The sequence below is a fragment of the Cornus florida genome, unplaced genomic scaffold, assembly GCF_030987335.1.
Source record: "Cornus florida cultivar Cherokee Brave unplaced genomic scaffold, ASM3098733v1 CherokeeBrave_3.0.0_Hap2_Chr06, whole genome shotgun sequence".
NCBI classification, from domain to species: domain Eukaryota; kingdom Viridiplantae; phylum Streptophyta; class Magnoliopsida; order Cornales; family Cornaceae; genus Cornus; species Cornus florida.
The window spans coordinates 80,473,669-80,491,388 of record NW_026775576.1 but is presented as its reverse complement, the minus strand read 5'-3'; the positions used below and the strand labels follow the sequence as shown (position 1 = coordinate 80,491,388).

The window sequence follows — 17,720 nt, the reverse complement described above, 5'->3', positions numbered from 1 at the left end:
ACCGCCCGAGTTGCATCCCTAGCACAAATACAATTAAGTTCAAAGAAATCTGAGGTTCAAAGTTGATTGCAACAAAACTGGCTGATATATTTCATCAAAAGAAATAAAAGAGTAGAGATGATAGGCATGATTCCACCATGGAATGCATGATTCCCAAATCCCTTTAACCTACAAAATTTTGGTTATGGCAGCCACATTCCATCTTCATACCATGCCTGGTGAGACTTGAGTGTAGTACATAGCAAAATTCACCCAGTCTCTGCAAACATCTGTTTACCATCCATAGTTCTAGTAATTGGTAGAAAAATATTTACACAACTTGAATCACTACCACTTCACCGTCTACCTCCTACTTTATGCTTACACCGTCGCTTCCGAGGTGTTTCAATCCAATTGATACCCAAATCTTGCCTTTTCACTGTGCCATTACTTAAGGGTGCAGCTTCAAATGCTTTAGAAGTTTTCTCATACCTAATAATGTCTGTTACAATTGCATAGACTGTGACCTCGCTTTCAGGGTCTGTGACAGCCTCTCTCTCGATAACTGACTTTTTCCCACAGCATAGGTCTTGGATGGCTCTCTCTCTCAGCTTCTGAAAGACAGCATCCTTGTCACGCTTAAAACAGTCCATTGGGACCTGCACAGTAAATAGGTACATTTAGGTCAGGCCCTCAGAATACACAGATCATTACTGTGACACATCCAGGAAGACAAACAGCTGCCTTTTATCTATCCCACCTAAAATATGGTACGGTTCATCTCATCAATAAATTTTTTTATTAGCTACAAACTATTTATGAAATCAACAAGATAACTTGATATTAGTTCGGGGACTTGAAGGTGAAAAGGTCATGCATATTTTCTTCCTCACACTGCAACTCGAATTCTTCTATGGAAAGTTAACTTTTGAGTTATTCCTGCCAAGACAAGTTTCAGCTAATGGTTAATATAGAATGAAGCATGTCATACTTCAGCTTCTGCAGAATAGTTACAATTTTCACGAATAATTAGTAACAGGCTATACTAGCCCTAAAATCACAGGTTATTGAGCCATATGCAATAAACTTGGATTATTTATATGCTCGGCTTAAAGGTTGCATGTGATAAAAAAATAATAATAATAAATGAAAAAATCATGATTTTAACAACAATGACCGGAATCACAACTATAACTGGAAAACTAAAGAATCATTTGCAAATGCAGCATCACAGCATTTGCAATCAGTCACCTTTTTCTGCTCACGGTTAAAAGAGCCTATAAATGGTTTTAAAAATTTTTTTTACCTTAAAGTCAATTGGAATCTTGATACGGGTGCATGAACACCCACAACCATCACTGAAGTTCAGTTTCAACAGAATATCAAATGGTTCCGCTGTCCTCACTGTTCTCCTGTGGAAGCACATAAATATAACTGAAAATGTGAGTAGGAAGCACCTATCAGGGCAGTTCATATAGCATATACCAGTTTACATATCCAATGTGGGTAATCACTCTGGGATGAAGTGACGAACAATAAAATTACAAGTTAAATTCAATTCATGCATATCTTTTTAGTCATAAATTTTGTTGCATAATTTTGCACAGCCAAAAAATATGGCCAAAACTTAGTCTAAATTATTGCAAGGATTGTATGATAAAACCAAGACTATTTTGAGAAACTTAGTGGTTTAAATTAAAATGTTGCAATTCTTTTTCACTAAACCTTTTCCATTTAACCAAATGAAATATTAGACGAATAGAAAAGTTATAGCTAATTTACTCTTTGCCACTGTCATGTTGAATTTTGTAGTTCCCTTGGTGAAATTCACAGATACTGGATGATATTTCCTAGTTTTAGTACTACTTAATATATATACCACGAATCCAGTAAGAGAATAAGCCTTGTAAATTATAATGTTACCAATTGCAGTATGGAAAATGACTGCTGCTACCTTTTTAGTTGAAGTGGTTGCTCATGTAGAACAGCTTCTTTCATGTTTTGTGATTCTGAGAAGGAAACCTAAGTTGCAAAACAGCAGTGGGGTTAGCCGTCTGTCAACATAAGATGTGATAACAATGACAAAAAATACTATATTTAAGAATAAAAGGTTCCAAATCCAATCAGTATTCTGAAATCGAATCAATGTCTCCCTAACCCGCTCTCACTCGCCGCTACTAGCAGGGTCTCAGTTGATTTCCCTTCCTTTAGCAACTTAGATGTTCCAGTTTGCTAAGTTTGAGAAGTCCAAAGAACGCAGACTAGTCACGGCGTAAATAAACAGTCTATCATACATGGGTATTTTCATAGCCACCTTGAACTGAGTCAGCAGAGTCAATAAATTGGCATGGAAATAACTAAGTTAGAAATTCTTCTATAGTAGTCCATAATAATTAGTTTTTGTGCCACTGAATTGCTATTATGAAGCACAAAGCTCAACCCCATATTCAATGTTTACAGTTTATTTAGTGACAAGTTACCAAGCGACAACACAACATTATGTGTGAAACAAAAAATCAATTTACATTGGTAAAATAGCCTTGTTAACAAACAAGCCTTTCAGTATATGGATAACCTAATCCCTGGTTTTGGAAACAAACAAAATGTCATTTGACAACGGGTAGGACTTCATATATTATTATTAAATGGAAATGAGCATAATGAATTCTTAGAAATAAATCCACCTCAACAGATTTGACGAATGGCAATGGAGCTTTCTTCCCGTGCGCACTTGCTACCCTGAGGCTCCAGTTCACATACCTTTTATCTGTAATGCAAGTGAATGGTCTGTGAGAAAGCTGTAAATCAAAGCCTCAGCTAACTACTAGACACTCACCAAAATAAAAAACAAAAAATAACTTGACATTCTTTCAACAATTTGGATTTGTGCACAAGCATGCTGACATCAGCGGATTCCGTATTTGAATAGCTTAGACCATTAACGGATTGGGAATCTGTTACAAAATTACCTTTGACAAGGGAGGTCAGTGTTATTTTTGAAAAGTGAAAACGTAGGGGAAGTGACTGTGATTAAGCCTTTCTACAGGGGAGGTCAGTGTAATTATCCCAAATTTATATCATCTAACAATGCTGTCATACCAGCACAACAGGTTTCTAAAAGCATGTAACTGACCACAAGGGCCCTTACCAAGCTATAATGGCTATTGAAATTTTGATGTTAATAGGACCGATATATCTGCCCATAATGCCACCGCTCCCTGACAATACTGTAATATAACAGTTATATAACATTAACAGCCAATATTTGAAGGAAACTTATTTTATAAAATGCCCACCCTCAACTGAAGAAAGTAATGGGGGATTTTGGATTCTATTTCCTGTATTTCTTTTGCAAAAATAAAACATGCTTCAGAGAGAGAGAGAATCTCAACAGCACTTCTAATTGAAAACCGAATATTGAATTAGAAACAGCATTACATAACAGTCTCACAGAGCAATAACAGCCAATATTTAAAGTCATGCATAGCCAGCATATATATTAACAAATAACCTCCCAATGATCACAAAGAAGTCATTTTCTATCATTTTATGGATTTAAAAGGAATCTTCTTTTATAAAATAATAACCCACTGTGCACCAGTAAAGAAAAAAATGGGGGATTTTGGGTTCTATTTCCTCCTGTATTTGTTTTGCAAAAATAAACCGTGTTTCAGAGAGAGAATCTCAACTACATTTCTCATGGAACACACGGGCTCATGCAACCGGACAGCAAAAGGAATGGCTTCACTTCACATTTAGTGGCAAACAAAATATTGAATAAAAATAAAAATAAAAAAGGCAAACAGGGTTCAAGTCCATCAGTACAACAAAAGAGTAATGTAAAAACGCTGGGCCATAATTCAGATGATACCAGCTACTTCAAACATATACCATGTGTGCTTGTAGTTTTATTTGTGTGTACCCTGATCCTGAAAACAAACAGAAAAAGAACAATCCAGAATGTTACCTAAACTGAAGGCCTGAGCAAAAATGATCTGGAGAAGATCAATTCTGACAAATGGAGGAATCCGCAGATTGAGTAGGTCCATGACTCCTGCCATTACCTGTTCTTATTCAAAGTAATGAACAAACTGAGAAAAAAGCAAAATCTATTCAAAGTATGAATCAGGTGCAAGTGAGCTCATGAATTCCAAAACCCAGATAAACTCAGTCTTATTAAGACACACAATATCAAAGCTGTAAAAATTTTATGGATGTAGAGACATAGTGGGAGATTAGAACGTATGCAAGTATGAAACAGATCCAAGCTCGTCAAAAGAATGCTCATTGAACTCAATAAATAAATAAATAAAAATAATATGATACCTTGTCTACAAGCCCATGGATCACCAAATATGCCTTCTTGTCCTTCGGAGTTTTCTGTAAAATTTAGAAAAAGAGTTAACAACTGGATAATTGATGCCTTATTACAAATAAGGGAACAAGAATATTACACCAACAGCGGATAAAACATAGATCCATATCTAAGATTATATCTGTAGAATATGTTGTTTATGTTATAGTAAGTTGTGTCATAAATATGGTTATGTCATCTGTTGGTTGGACTAGTATTCAGTAGTGTTCAACAGCTACCTTTGTTTAGTCTTGTTTCTAAGATTCAGTATTTATGGTTGAGACAGAAAATGTTAATAGCCTTGCTGGGAGGTGGTAGTCCTTGGACTCCAAAGTACAGATGTATCCTGTGGAGATTACCATATGTAACTTGTGCAATTTTTAGAGTGAGAATTCGGCTAATTTTAATGGTGTCAAAAGTTCTATTTGTTTCAAATCAAAAGAAGTGATAAATCAAAGTTCAAAATTAGATAATTCTACTGTCAGCCGGTGTGAAACCTGGAAAAGTTTTCCAGTGACACAAGCAATCTGGAGATTACATCAAACTTCCAACTTCAATGATGTCGAGAGTGCTAGTTGTTTCAAATTAAAGAAGCCAAAGTTCATAATCTATCAAACAATTCTACTTTCAGCTGGTGTGAAATATGGAAAAGGTTTTTAGTGGCCTTTTAGACACAAGCAATCTGAAAGGTTTTACGGAAGGCCCTGCCATAGACTAGCTCATCCATAGGGTTATGAACAGGCCAGGATTTGCTGTTCAGTCTACACAGCGTTATTGTTGTTCCATTGTATGCTACTTCAGCATTTATATAGACAACAACTGGGAATAAGATTGGGCTTGTACTTATCCACGGTTAAAATCCACAACAATTGTAATTTGGTAATTGACTATCATGCATCTATGATTTAGCTTTTGCTTTGATGGAACTGCAGATCATGAGGATTTAACAAGACCAATAAAGACACTCGATATTTTGATCTTAATTCTTTTAGTTTGGGAGTTGGATGTGCCTAGGGGGGTTTGGGGGTACTCCTCAGTTCCTCATTTTTGGGGTTGTGGGGTTACACCCCCCAGCTACCTGAATGCGAATGTCTTTCTTTGCTTCTCCTGTAAGGAGTAGGGACTAAGTGAAGGGACCCATGGGAGGATGGCCTGAGCAGTAATCCAAGTTACATGCAGCTTTTTGTTTAGATAAGCTGTAAACACTTAAAAATAAAAAGAAGGAAAATACCTGAAGATTCACAATTACAATCTTCCCACCACCACGGAGAGATTTTAGAGGCAAATTGCATGCAGGAGTTATCTGCAAACTGCACAGAATGGCTGTACTCATGATCATTGAATGAAACATGCAAGAGAGCAGATTTATAGGATCCACACCAAAGACCTGCACAACCCAGCTTGCTAAAAGGTAGAAACAAAACAATGTCATGGACTCAAGTCTTGTTACTCATTTTTAGAGGGATAGACGACGTAAAAGAGAGTGAATGATGACGTAACCCAAATTCAGAAAGTTGTTCCAAATTTTGGCTTCACTATTTTTAAATTGTATTTCTCCTCATTATTACTTAATGCTTCATATTCATTTCTGAAAAATAAGAATGAGAATGCAGAAGGTAAAATTTAATGATCACACTAGAATATTTAGTTGTGAAGCTAACAAAAATATGCAAAGATGTCCAAGATCTGCAGTTATCCAAGCTTGAATTTTAATAAATTATTATAAGATAAGACAACCAAGCTGCCGACTTAACAGTCCATTCATCTGCTGTTCATTATCAATAACGAGTTGGGAGACATCTAAAACTTCTTGCAGCTTCTTCATCATTATATAGTAGTTTATTGTAAATACAAAACTATATACTGTTTTTATTGCTAAATCTTTTGACACTCCTTGTCAGAAACAAGCTACCTTGTAGAAGGCAGTGAGAATCTGTTGAAATCCCTTCTAATCCAACTACATAGACCTGATGGACACTTGCATCTTCAATCATTAAATTACAACAGATTGGTATCATTTTTAACATTGTGTGATCATTCATCTTGTCCTACTCTCTTATTGTAACGGGTAGGCGCTTGCCCATTTACCCAAAAGTTTAAGCTATTAGGTAATGTTGCATACCCACCAATATATACCCATGTCATTTCCCATCCGGATCTGATGTGGGACAAGTCTCCCCCTGTAACATTCTCCCCCACCCATAGTTGTTAAAGGCTCAAGGCGCACAAAAGCGCAAATGCCTCCCGGAGCCTGAGGCGCAAGGCGAGCCGTGCGCCCGACTGAAGTAAGGCGCACGTTGAAAAAAAACAAAACAAAACCCACCCAATAAAGAATTAAAGATGCAATAGTATATATAAAGATGTAATAATGTTTGGATGCTGCATTAATTGATAGAAAATTTGAGTTCATCTTGCAAAAATCACATGGATGTGCTATTATTACCTTTAAGTCAAATCAAATCTAATTTTCATTAAGCACGAATAAAACATTTTTGCAAACTGCAAACACCATGTTTGGATGCATTAAATAGAAATTATGAATTTATCTTGCAAAAACCACAAGGATCAAGGATGTGCTATATTTTCAAATCAAATCAATCTAATTTTCTATAAGCACCATGATTCATTCTATTTTTCAAATCATTTTTGGGTAAGTAATTGATTGATTAGGTATATCTCTATTATCTATTTTAATGAGTAAACAAAATCAATCAAGCGCATCACCAAACACATGCAAGGCAGTAAGGCACTAATCTATAGAAACAACAACTAAGCCACAAAAACCCTCAAAAAAAAAAAACAGAGGACCAACATCATCTAGATTCTAGACAATTATAAAAATAAATAAAAAAATCTGCCAAAAGCAAAAGGAAAGAACTCAAAGAACTGAAAGGAGAGAGAGCCGAGAGAAGAAGAAGACAAGAAGAAGAAGAAAAAAAGAAGAAAAGAGAAATAAATCTGACATTCTAACGAGAGAAGAGAAGAGAGAAGAAGAAGAGAGTAAAAAAAAAAAAAAAAAATCTGACAAGAGATTTGGAGAGAAGAGAGAAGAAGAAGAGAGAGAAGGAGAGAGCCGAGAGAAGAAGAAGAAAAGAGCAAAAAAAAAAAAAAATTTGAGATTCTGACGAGAGGAGAAGAGAAAAGAAGAAGACAGAGAAGGAGGAGAGAAGAAGAAGAAAGTAAAAAAAAAAAAAATCTGACAAGAGATTCAGAGAGAAGAGAAGAAGAAGAGAGAGAAGGAGAGAAGAAGAGAGAGAAGGAGAACTTACCGGCAGATCCGAGAGCTTTGCAGATATCGCCTTTGCTGCCGGCAGATCTGTCTCTTCTTTCCACTTTTGCTTTTGGTTTTCTTTTTATTTTTTTGTTTTGTAACTTGTAAGTTTTGTAATACATAAATAAAAAGTAATAAACAAATAAAAAGTAATCATAAACAAATAATAAACAATACAAAACCAAAAAAGTAACAAAACAATTAAAAAAATTCCCTTTTTCAGGCAGGCGCGCCTTTTGAGCGCCTGTCGCCTTGCGCCTGTTATACAAAGGCGGCCACCCTATTCAACCCCAGCACCTTAAGCCATTGGAGGCGACATGGTGGCGCCTTGCGCCTCCGGCGCCTTTAACAACTATGCCCCCACCCGAACTTGCAACATCCTCGTTGCAGTCGGGCCACCCTGCCTACTCGGGTAACACACCCGGATGCCTTCCGGACCAAGCCTTGGCGTGGCACCGAATTAAGAACTGGGTCTGGCTCTGATACCAACTGTAACGGGTAGGTGTTTATCCATTTACCCAAAAGCTTAAGCTATTGGGTAGTGCTGCATACCCACCCATTTATACCCATGTCACTTCCCATCCGGATCCGATGTGGGACAAGTCTCCCCTTGTAACACTTATCCTTTACCACCTATTCAGGATACTAATGAATTACATTGTCATTAGTGAATTTTTCCTTCTGTGATTCGGATTTTTTGCCATTGATATTGGGCTCAAGTTTTAAAATTTTATGCTGGGCATTTCCTTTTCTTTCCTGATAATACGTGAAACATTAATATCTCTACCCAAGCCTCAACCTTAAGGTATACACTTCAGGGATCTCTCCAAAGCAATCCCTTGAGGCATTTTCTTATGCCTCATATGGAGGCATGACCTAGACTTTTCAAAACTATGGCAGCAAAAGAACAATGAGTAGGATTGGCAATAGCAGGCTATACTAATCTCATACGCCATAAACACAAAAAAGATATGGTGGATAATGAATATTTTAAAGGAAAGAATGATATAGGTTTGTCAATCCATCTCTCTTTAAAGGAGGCCAATAACCAGTTCAGTATCTTTTGGAACATCTAAGCAATAAAAGAATTCTCAAATATTACAATGTTAATGTCACATAGATAACCTTATAATTACCTTGTCCCTAAGCATAATACTACATCAGCCATTTTGCAGTGTTTCTCTGCTGGATTCATCTCCTTTGGGGGCAATGCATCCTGGAGAGAGAGAGAGAGAGAGAGAGAGATTATCAGCAATATGTGCCTTTAATGAAATGAAGATTCCAGGCATCAAAACCTTTGCTTCTCATCCTAGTAGCCAATAGTTAAAAAACTGGATAAGTGGTCATCATTATTTTAATGGGTCATTTATTGGACAATGGGGTCCACTAGATAGATCAATTCTTATGCCTTAGCTCCCTATCTAGGCATCACTAAACTAATGCAATGCTGCTTTCATGGAGCAATGTGTGCATGGGTGTGTACCAGGGGACATCTTTTTCCACACTTCCAATGTGTGTGGAAAATCTCCTTTAAGTTGGACCAGTATATCTCTGTTGGGGAACTAATTTTAGATTCATAACTTCAACAAAAACTGTACGCTGTCAAAATAACTCCATTCTGAACCATCAGAATGCATATGCATATATCCATGTGATGTACATGATATTACAAAATGCGAACATGAATAAAGTGATGAAAATTTTATAACATAATGCAAGGGTACAATTCTGGCAGGATTGTTGTTTTTGGTTTATTTCCGTGAGTTGGAAAAGGACTTTAATGATCAGAAAAATTAAATACCATTTCAGTATATTTCTGTTTCCACAATTTTGAAAAGAGAAATTATGACTGAAATTGAGAATATATAACATGCAACTGAGTGTGAATTTTATTTGATTCATTAGTGTTGCTTTTGAATTCAGAAGAACTGCAATGTGTGATCCCAGCTGCAATATTCAAATTGGACCATAAAGTTGTAAAAGTTGTTTTTTTGTTCAAAACTATCTACAAAATTCTATGTTTAGCAGAAAGAATATCTGATTACCCTACTGATAACTGTTGCAGCATGTTTAACTGGATAAAATTTTGCTCCAATCTGAAGCCTCTAGAGGCATCTTTGCAAAATCAGCCTTCCCCATGTATTGACCATGAATATGTCACAAAATTATCTACAAAATTTATTTTTTTTGTTCAAAACTATCTACAAAATTCTATGTTTAGCAGAAAGAATATCTGATTACCCTACTGATAACTGTTGCAGCATGTTTAACTGGATAAAATTTTGCTCCAATCTGAAGCCTCTAGAGGCATCTTTGCATAATCAGCCTTCCCCATGTATTGACCATGAATACATCACTTGTGTTTGTGACATTTCCAGTCAAGTACATTTTAGCTACAGAACACCCTCATTACATCATCGGACCATTTCTATTTATCCTACTGAGTTGAAAAAAAAAAAAAAAAATGTAGCATCTTATAAGGTAGCAGAAAAATAATTCTCACAGGCTAAACTTTCTTGAATGTATGTGAGACATTCCCCATGCCATCAGGAAACACAGAATCAGCACTTCTTCCAGGATCCCATGAATCAGGAATAATTTTCAGTTTTCCAAAAGCATTTGAGACTGGAATTCACTGTCTTAATGAAGAGCAGAAACTAGACATTGACACTAAAAGAAGATGACTCATTGTTAGTCCTTGCACTTCTACAATGGTCCTATACATGCAATAAACGAGACTCAATTTCATACACTTTTAATAAAATATCCATACATGAAATAAATTAGACTTATTTCAACCGCTATTACTATCAACATATATCTATTTGAAATGTCATGATCATCATTACTGAATACTCATTTCAGTTGTACACCCAAAGATCCCTTAACAAATCAAATGTAATTTGTATATCTATAGCCTCTACTATGATGCAATCAGTTAACACAAGTAATTGGTACCTCCCAGTCAAGAACCGTGTCCTTAAGTTTTGTGCCACAACCTACATTAGAGCAACGCCGTGATGTCTCCTTCAATCCAATAGTTTCTACCTCAAAATCCCGCAAATACCTTCACAATTTAAATTCATAAAATCAATTTCTAGAACCGGAAGAAAGAGCCTTCTCAAATAAATAACAGTATAATACACATACAAACAAGTGATTGCAGATTAAAGCCAAAATATTAATTTAAGTACAAGATAATTTTTTAAAATAAATAAATAAATAACAATAAAGGGATAACAATGCGAAGATGGTTCTGAAAAACTATATATATATATTGAAAAAAAAATATATCTGTTAGATAAAGTTTCAAGTCTTACTCAAGTCCACAAGAAGGGCATATTTCCATGAAGGAGTTACCATGCAATTCAGCAAGTTTGTCCCTCGGTATTCCAGATCGAAGATGTAGGCCATCAATATTCTAGCATTTAAAGGTAGTTGGTATTAAGCAACAAAATAAGAAAGCCAATCAGATATGATTGTATATAATAGTAATAACTCATTTGAGGGTTGCCAGGTCAATTAGCAAAGAAATCCAAATTTGGTAAGCAAAAGCATCGGAATTGTTCATGATAGCATGATTACAAAAGGAAATATAGATGTCATCCCAAAGGCCAAAACACCTTAACAAACTGTCTGGCACTTCCGAAAATTTCCAAATGTTCCTTAGTGCCCAAGAAGCTACCAGAGTCATTGATACTATAAAGTAACTCTTTGATTATACAAAAAATCAAAACCATACAAATCAACAAAAGGTCTCTTCCCTTTAGGTTCATTTCAGTATTAGCACAAAAACAATACCTTGTCTCCTCATATAAACTTTAGAAATTGAAATGCTCCCTGAATAAACTTGCTTTTAAAGAGTACAAATAGGAAAACAAGAGAAATGGATTCATTAACCATCTTCATGTAAAGTATTCCACTAGTAGATAATATATTGCAGATAGTTGGAGAACAGAATAGTACATCCTTACCTGGCTAATAACAAACTTTAGGATACCAGCCCTCTCTAGTTCAACCAAAGCCATATGAGTCATGCTTGGCATTGCACGATGAAATGGCAGTGATGCTTCAGGCAAGGCTTTGCCTTCCCTCTGCAAATCAATTAAGAGAAGGATCAAAAGAACCATCCAAGTAATAATCAATTAGCTTATTTGTAAAACAAGCCACACTAAGATGCCAGATGCCATATGAGGGCCTTTTCTTCATCATGATCACCCCTGCCCTTTCATACAATGGCCTTCTGAGTTGATAAACAATAAAATCTTGTTTGACACACCTACAACTCTTAATTGTCTTGTCAGTGTGAAGATGTGGGTTGGACAGCAATCTAAACAATTCCATCTATAAAATCTTTGAAGCCAAAATTTTACTGACTGTTGAACTTAGCTCTCCAACCAATTGCATTCAACGATTTCTTTAAAGCTGTTAACGAATGGACACCTATATATGACATTTTTCTGCAATTCAAACACCTTGTAAAGTGAGAGATGGTGGTGATTGCATCATGTCCACTGCATCCTACATTACAATGTATTTTACATTGCCACTTCAGACACAACACCAATATTATCCCTCATTTTATACACTTAAAAACAACTTAAAAGGTAGTGGTCCTAGTTCAGTTCAAGATCACTTTGTAGGTTCTTCAGATGCATTAAATTGCAAGCTTTGTTCCTTCTGCTATGCTTTTCTGAACAAGGAATCGCGTCCTCTTTGCTATGATTCATTCTCTATCAATAAAGCACTTATCAAACACAAACTTGAAATATACATTTGGGTGTGAATTATGAAATTACCATTATGCCCTTATATCTTAACATTATTTTAGTTGAGAAGTCAAAAAAATATAAAAGGACTAAAAAATCCATGTAAAAATATCATATTTTCTTGGTGTACCATTGGTGGGACTTGGGAAGGAATTCTGCCTCTGTGAGTTCCCAAAACCGTGTGTCGCTTACACGGAGAGCAGAACTCGGGCAGGGTAAGTGACGGTTTGATCTGAAATCTTCAGAATCATTTTAGGAGAAGGGGACAGTGAGCACGTGGGCCACAAATGTATCATATCTTGAATGATTTTGACAGAGGAAGACCACCTTCATATTTCACAAAACCATCAAAGTTCAATAGCAAGAAGAGTACCCACTACAACGATGGTGTTGCTCAACAGTGGTATCTTTGAAGAAGGTTCCAAGCAGAATTTCCAGAAGAGTAAAATTTGTACTTGTTGATTTTGAAGCCAAGAAGGGGAAATTGACTAGTATGAACTTTGTCGTTTCCTTGTAGCAAGAATAGCACACAGATCAAGATTCTCATGTCTCACAAGTAGATGGCAACCCCCACAAACCAAACCCAAGCAGAGGGGAATGCTGGTCTTTCTAATTTTTGAGTATGTGAATATTTTTTCAATAAACTCTCTTCATTAGAGGCATTTATGCACATGTAAGAGTATACTGTGAAAAGAAATATAAATATTTACTTAGAATTGAACACTGTCAAGGGGACAATCATGTCCACGAGTGTACTTATATCACATCATAAACTTTTGTATGTAGCGAGGGATGATCATGTGCATTGATTCCCCCATCTTACAAAAGTTATGCAAAACCACAGATATAATTTATATTAGTATAAAATAGAGAAGGGAGTTTTGTGCCCTCCTCATAGTATATCCTTGTCCTTTACCTTTTCTTTTTTTCTTTTTTTCTTTTTTTCTTTTTTTCTCTCACCGAGATGATAAAAAAGCTTAACACCTCTCCATCAGGTATACCTGTTACAATACCTCCAATCTCCTACCGCTGTCCCTTGCTTATATTAGTTGAGTCTCCAGGTTTTTGAAATTGCATAAAAAGCATGTGTACAGCCAGAGAGCATGAACTGTACAAGTTACTAATAACATAGTTTAAATCAAGTAACGAGCTCAGTGAACAACACGAGTATAATGCTAGCAAGAATGTTAGACCACAAAGAATAGAATCTCTGTCTGGCAATGCACAAATGTAATTCATATTTCAATGGCATGTTTCAGTCCTCTTCCCCTTCACAAGCCACCAATTGGTATTTAGGAAATAAGCAACCGCCAACTCTGAGCCAGCACTCACACTAATACAGAGGATGCAAGCAGGCCCCCAGTGGCAGGCTTGCACAATGGGCTATTAGGTAGCTCATTGATTGAGCGCTCTTGCGCCGAAGATCAAACTAAAGATTTAGCAATATAGAGAAGACAAGATTGTTTAAATTGACTTTGATTCTTGAAATACCTGAATCACTACACAAACATAATTATACAATAATACACATTTATATAATAAATGTCTTACCCTTGCCCTTTACCTTTCTTTTGTTTTTCAAAAATTTCGGGGAGGGGAAAGGGCATGTAGAAAGTAACCATCATGTCCTTCAAGTTTATTATATGAATGAATATTTTCTCCATTAATTCTTACTCCCCACAAGGGCATTTATATACATGTAAGAAACATGAATTTTATACAAATTGTAGTAAAAACATATAGATTCAAAGCAAAATACAGTGCCTTAAAATCTAACACTTAAAACCTGATAGGTGGCGTGTTACAAACCTCTTGTTCATTTTGACCACCATTATCATCTCCTTCTAATTAGGTCAGAGGCAATTTCAAGAAAGAATAACTTCCATATTACAACAACCACTGAATGATTTCTAATTACTTAATTCATAGGTTCCTAAATAAGTGAAAGCAAAAACTTTTCCATGTACAAGCAAGGTCTTTTGTTTTTCCCGGGTCAAATGATCTTTCATCTGTTCTAGAACCACACTCCTCTGCTTTATATTTTTTTTTTTCCATGACATATACGAAATTAAACCAACTTCTCCTAAATAAGAGGTGGACACAGATATTAAAAATTATTTTCATCAGATTTTTTTTTTGTTACTATTTATTGGATTCAATCAATAGACAAAGTATCAAATTATCAAAATTCAGAAAGCTCGGCTAATTCATTTTAGGGCATGTCATATGGTTGAGGTTGTGCTGTAGCAAAATGACTTATTTTCCCCAGTGAACAAGGCATTCTTTAGTCCCTATGGAAAATACTTTGCATAGTATTTACCTGAAGTGTCCAAATACCATTGGGACCTCGGAAGTCGGGTATACCACAAGAAGTAGATATTCCTGCTCCTGTAAACACCACTAGATGCTTACTCTGCAGATAAAACCAATAAAGGAGGAGGAATAAAATAAAAGGTTTATTGGTGCAGACTTAAACATTAAAATCTGTATACAATGGATGAGATGAGTGAGTTGTAGTTAGCTCAAACCTTCCGTATCATCATGGCAAGTCTTTCAATCTGCCAAAACAAACCAGTTGAGGTAAGCAAGATTTTCAGTTCGCCAAGTATGTTAAGCCACAAAGAACCAAAAATGCATAGTACTTGGAAAACTAAAGAATAGTAACATTAGCAGAAGTCCTGGTGTTAGTAGTTTGTCATTGAGTTAATAATGAATGGCACTATATTCATAAAGAATATCTCAATTTTTTGTGTGAATCAGCTGAGGGAAGTTCTTGATGAGTTGGTGGTCTCTTTCCTCTAAAGTAAGGAAATGGTTGGGTTTAGTTAAAAGGTACCATCCATTTCAACCTTACCAAAACATCATGGCATTAACCGTTGTCCCCAAACTTACTCTTTCAACACATGCTCATTTCCGCTGATTTTGTAAGGGGGCTCAACAAATTCTTCTTCTGGGGTGACTTGTCATGAATACTGTATGTTCGAGTCAAGGTTGGCTTAGGCTCTCCTTCGATCGAAGTGAACAATGGATGGGAAGGAAAGAGATTGTGACACTTCATCATTGCATTTTTATGCGTCTCCAGTATTAAATTTTGCTACCATTAGCCCAGCTTGTATAACCTCTCCTCCCTCAAAGGGGAGTTGAGGGGTTCGAGCCCCATAATTATTGTGTGTGAATGAGGGTGTGAGTATTTACCTTTAACAAAAAATAATAACAATTTTCTGATAGCTAGTTTTTAATTGTAGGACAAAGATCAAATTTCAAATTTATAATAAACTGTAGAGAATATGTAAAGTTATTAAAATGAAACATAAATACAAACAAAAAGCATCAAAATAAATTAACAGAATAAAAATATTAAAACAAACAAAATACATAGAATGAAGCTCAAGGAAAAATAAAGCAGTTGCACAAAAAATACAAGAAACCTCACCAAAGAGTTCTGAATTTTATCAAAGACTATCATTAGACTTCCCTAAAATGAAAAGCATCACAAAGACATTGTGCTTACAATTCCACAAGCCACGTCATCAAAGTTTTTCCTATGATTAGCATGGATAGCTCATAAGAAGTGACCAACATTTCTTAATATCAACAAACCCTTAAAACTGAAGCTTAGCAAAGGCAACCTGCAACAAGTTCCCTAAATGTGTAGGCATACGCAAGTAACACGTGAACCCCAAAAAGTCCAAAATCATAGATGAAGCTTACGAAAAAGGGGAGGAGAGCAAACAATAGCTGGCTAACAGTTGACTATGGAGGCAAGAATTTGGAACAACATATACAATTGTTAGGTTGAATACCACTGATTTTTAATTGTAACCACCTAAACCACAGAAAGAATACAAGTATAAATAAATTTAAAAAATTCTATATCACTAAGCGCTGTAAGATCCCCTTTCTCAACCGAGTATTCTTATCTAATAGCATCCAACTCCTTCCATCCTATCTCTGATAAGAAAATCCATAACTGGAGAGTTGATCATGAAGTCCTTCGAGAATTTTTTTCGGAAAGTGAAGTCCTTCGAGAATTTTTTTCCTTCGAGAATTGGATCTCCAGAACTTGCAATTTTTCCCCCTAAAAAGAAAAGTGACACTACACAGCTTCAAAAGTTTTTATCAAAAATCAGCCATACTTTTTTCTTTCATACATAATCAATTTTGCTAAAGGGATTTGTAATGTAATTTTTTTCTGACACCTAATACATAACATGCATCCATGGGGATCAAAATATTAATCGCAACACAATGTCGAGCAGAAGGTATGAGAATAATAATACATTAAAGCATTTAATTTCAATAAATTAAGGAGCTGCAAGTATCCCACAGATAACATACAAGTCTAGGGTTCTTGAATTGTGTGTGTGTGAATCCATAAAGATATTTTATTCATCCGAATCACATACTTGTTCCACTTTAAAGTAAGTTCATTGCATGTTCTTGCTTCACAATCGTAATATTCACCATCTAAATCAATAACCGACATTTGATATCGGCATGAATTGTACCGGTGATCAACATCAATACAATCAATTCGACTACATTATTATTTTCCTTTTAAAGTATTGAACTTCAAGCATACCGCTGTATCAGAACAAGTGAAATTAAGAACTAGAGAAAGAAAATGGCAAAACCCATCAGTCATATCTCATCAAAAAACTAAAAAAGATATATTAACCAACAAAACAGAGTTCCACAGTACACTATATAACACCAATAAATTGATAAAAGTCCCAGCACAAAACCTAACTATAATGGGTACTACAATTTCAAGAGATCATCAACACAGCCAACCCAAAAATGATAAGTATCAAGTACAACATAAAAGAAAGCATATTTAATAAAATGTCAAGAGAAAAAAAGGGACTGAGAAAAAAATTTACTTTTTCTTGCAAAACGCGAGGCGGGTCGAAAATCTCAGACATTCCAACCTTACCGACATCCTCTATGAACGAAAGCTTCTCTGCGTAACCCAGAGACATGGTGGGTTTCGCTCTGTGAATCCTCTCTTTCCCTCTTCTCAGATTCTCTCTCTCTATCTCTCTCTCGAGAAGTTGATCAATGTAAAGAGACTTGGGAAGTCTTTTTCTCTCTTTTGATGTATAGTTAATAAAGTACTTAAGACTCTTTTCTTATGAGACCCCAAAAGCCAAAAATAGTGATTCCCACACCATAAATTAGTTCATAACAGGAAAAATTTCTCATTGCCTGCCAAATTACATTAATGCCGATACCTTCCTCAACAACTATAATAATAATACAAGAGTTTGCAATAAAGGTCAATATGTAAATGCATTGAAAAAAATTTAAAATTTAACTGCATTGAAAAAATTTTAAAAATGAATTG

The 17,720-nt window shown here is 35.6% G+C and overlaps 1 protein-coding gene across 1 annotated transcript; it reads right to left on the bottom strand.

The window, feature by feature from the left end:
- Positions 1 to 66: 66 nt before the first annotated feature.
- On the bottom strand, positions 67 to 17,505 carry LOC132312275 (NAD-dependent protein deacetylase SRT1). Its single transcript, XM_059810578.1, has 14 exons — positions 17,257 to 17,505; positions 14,902 to 14,931; positions 14,694 to 14,786; positions 11,579 to 11,698; positions 10,925 to 11,025; positions 10,563 to 10,671; positions 8,741 to 8,820; positions 5,565 to 5,643; positions 4,306 to 4,359; positions 3,947 to 4,043; positions 2,664 to 2,746; positions 1,934 to 2,001; positions 1,286 to 1,391; positions 67 to 638 (listed from the first exon to the last, which is right to left on the bottom strand). Exons 1-14 carry the CDS (start codon positions 17,353 to 17,355, stop codon positions 336 to 338), a joined length of 1,422 nt encoding a protein of 473 aa, XP_059666561.1. The 5' UTR covers positions 17,356 to 17,505; the 3' UTR covers positions 67 to 335.
- Between the last annotated feature and the right edge of the window lie 215 nt (positions 17,506 to 17,720).

Bases quoted from the DNA above. Each gene is read 5' to 3' on its own strand.
- LOC132312275 (XM_059810578.1), bottom strand. From the start codon at position 17,355: ATGTCTCTGGGTTACGCAGAGAAGCTTTCGTTCATAGAGGATGTCGGT. The intron at 2,002-2,663 runs GTGGATTTATTT...TTTGCAACTTAG, and splicing joins CATTCGTCAAATCTGTTGAG to GTTTCCTTCTCAGAATCACA. The intron at 639-1,285 runs GTAAAAAAAATT...TTTACTGTGCAG, and splicing joins AGATTCCAATTGACTTTAAG to GTCCCAATGGACTGTTTTAA.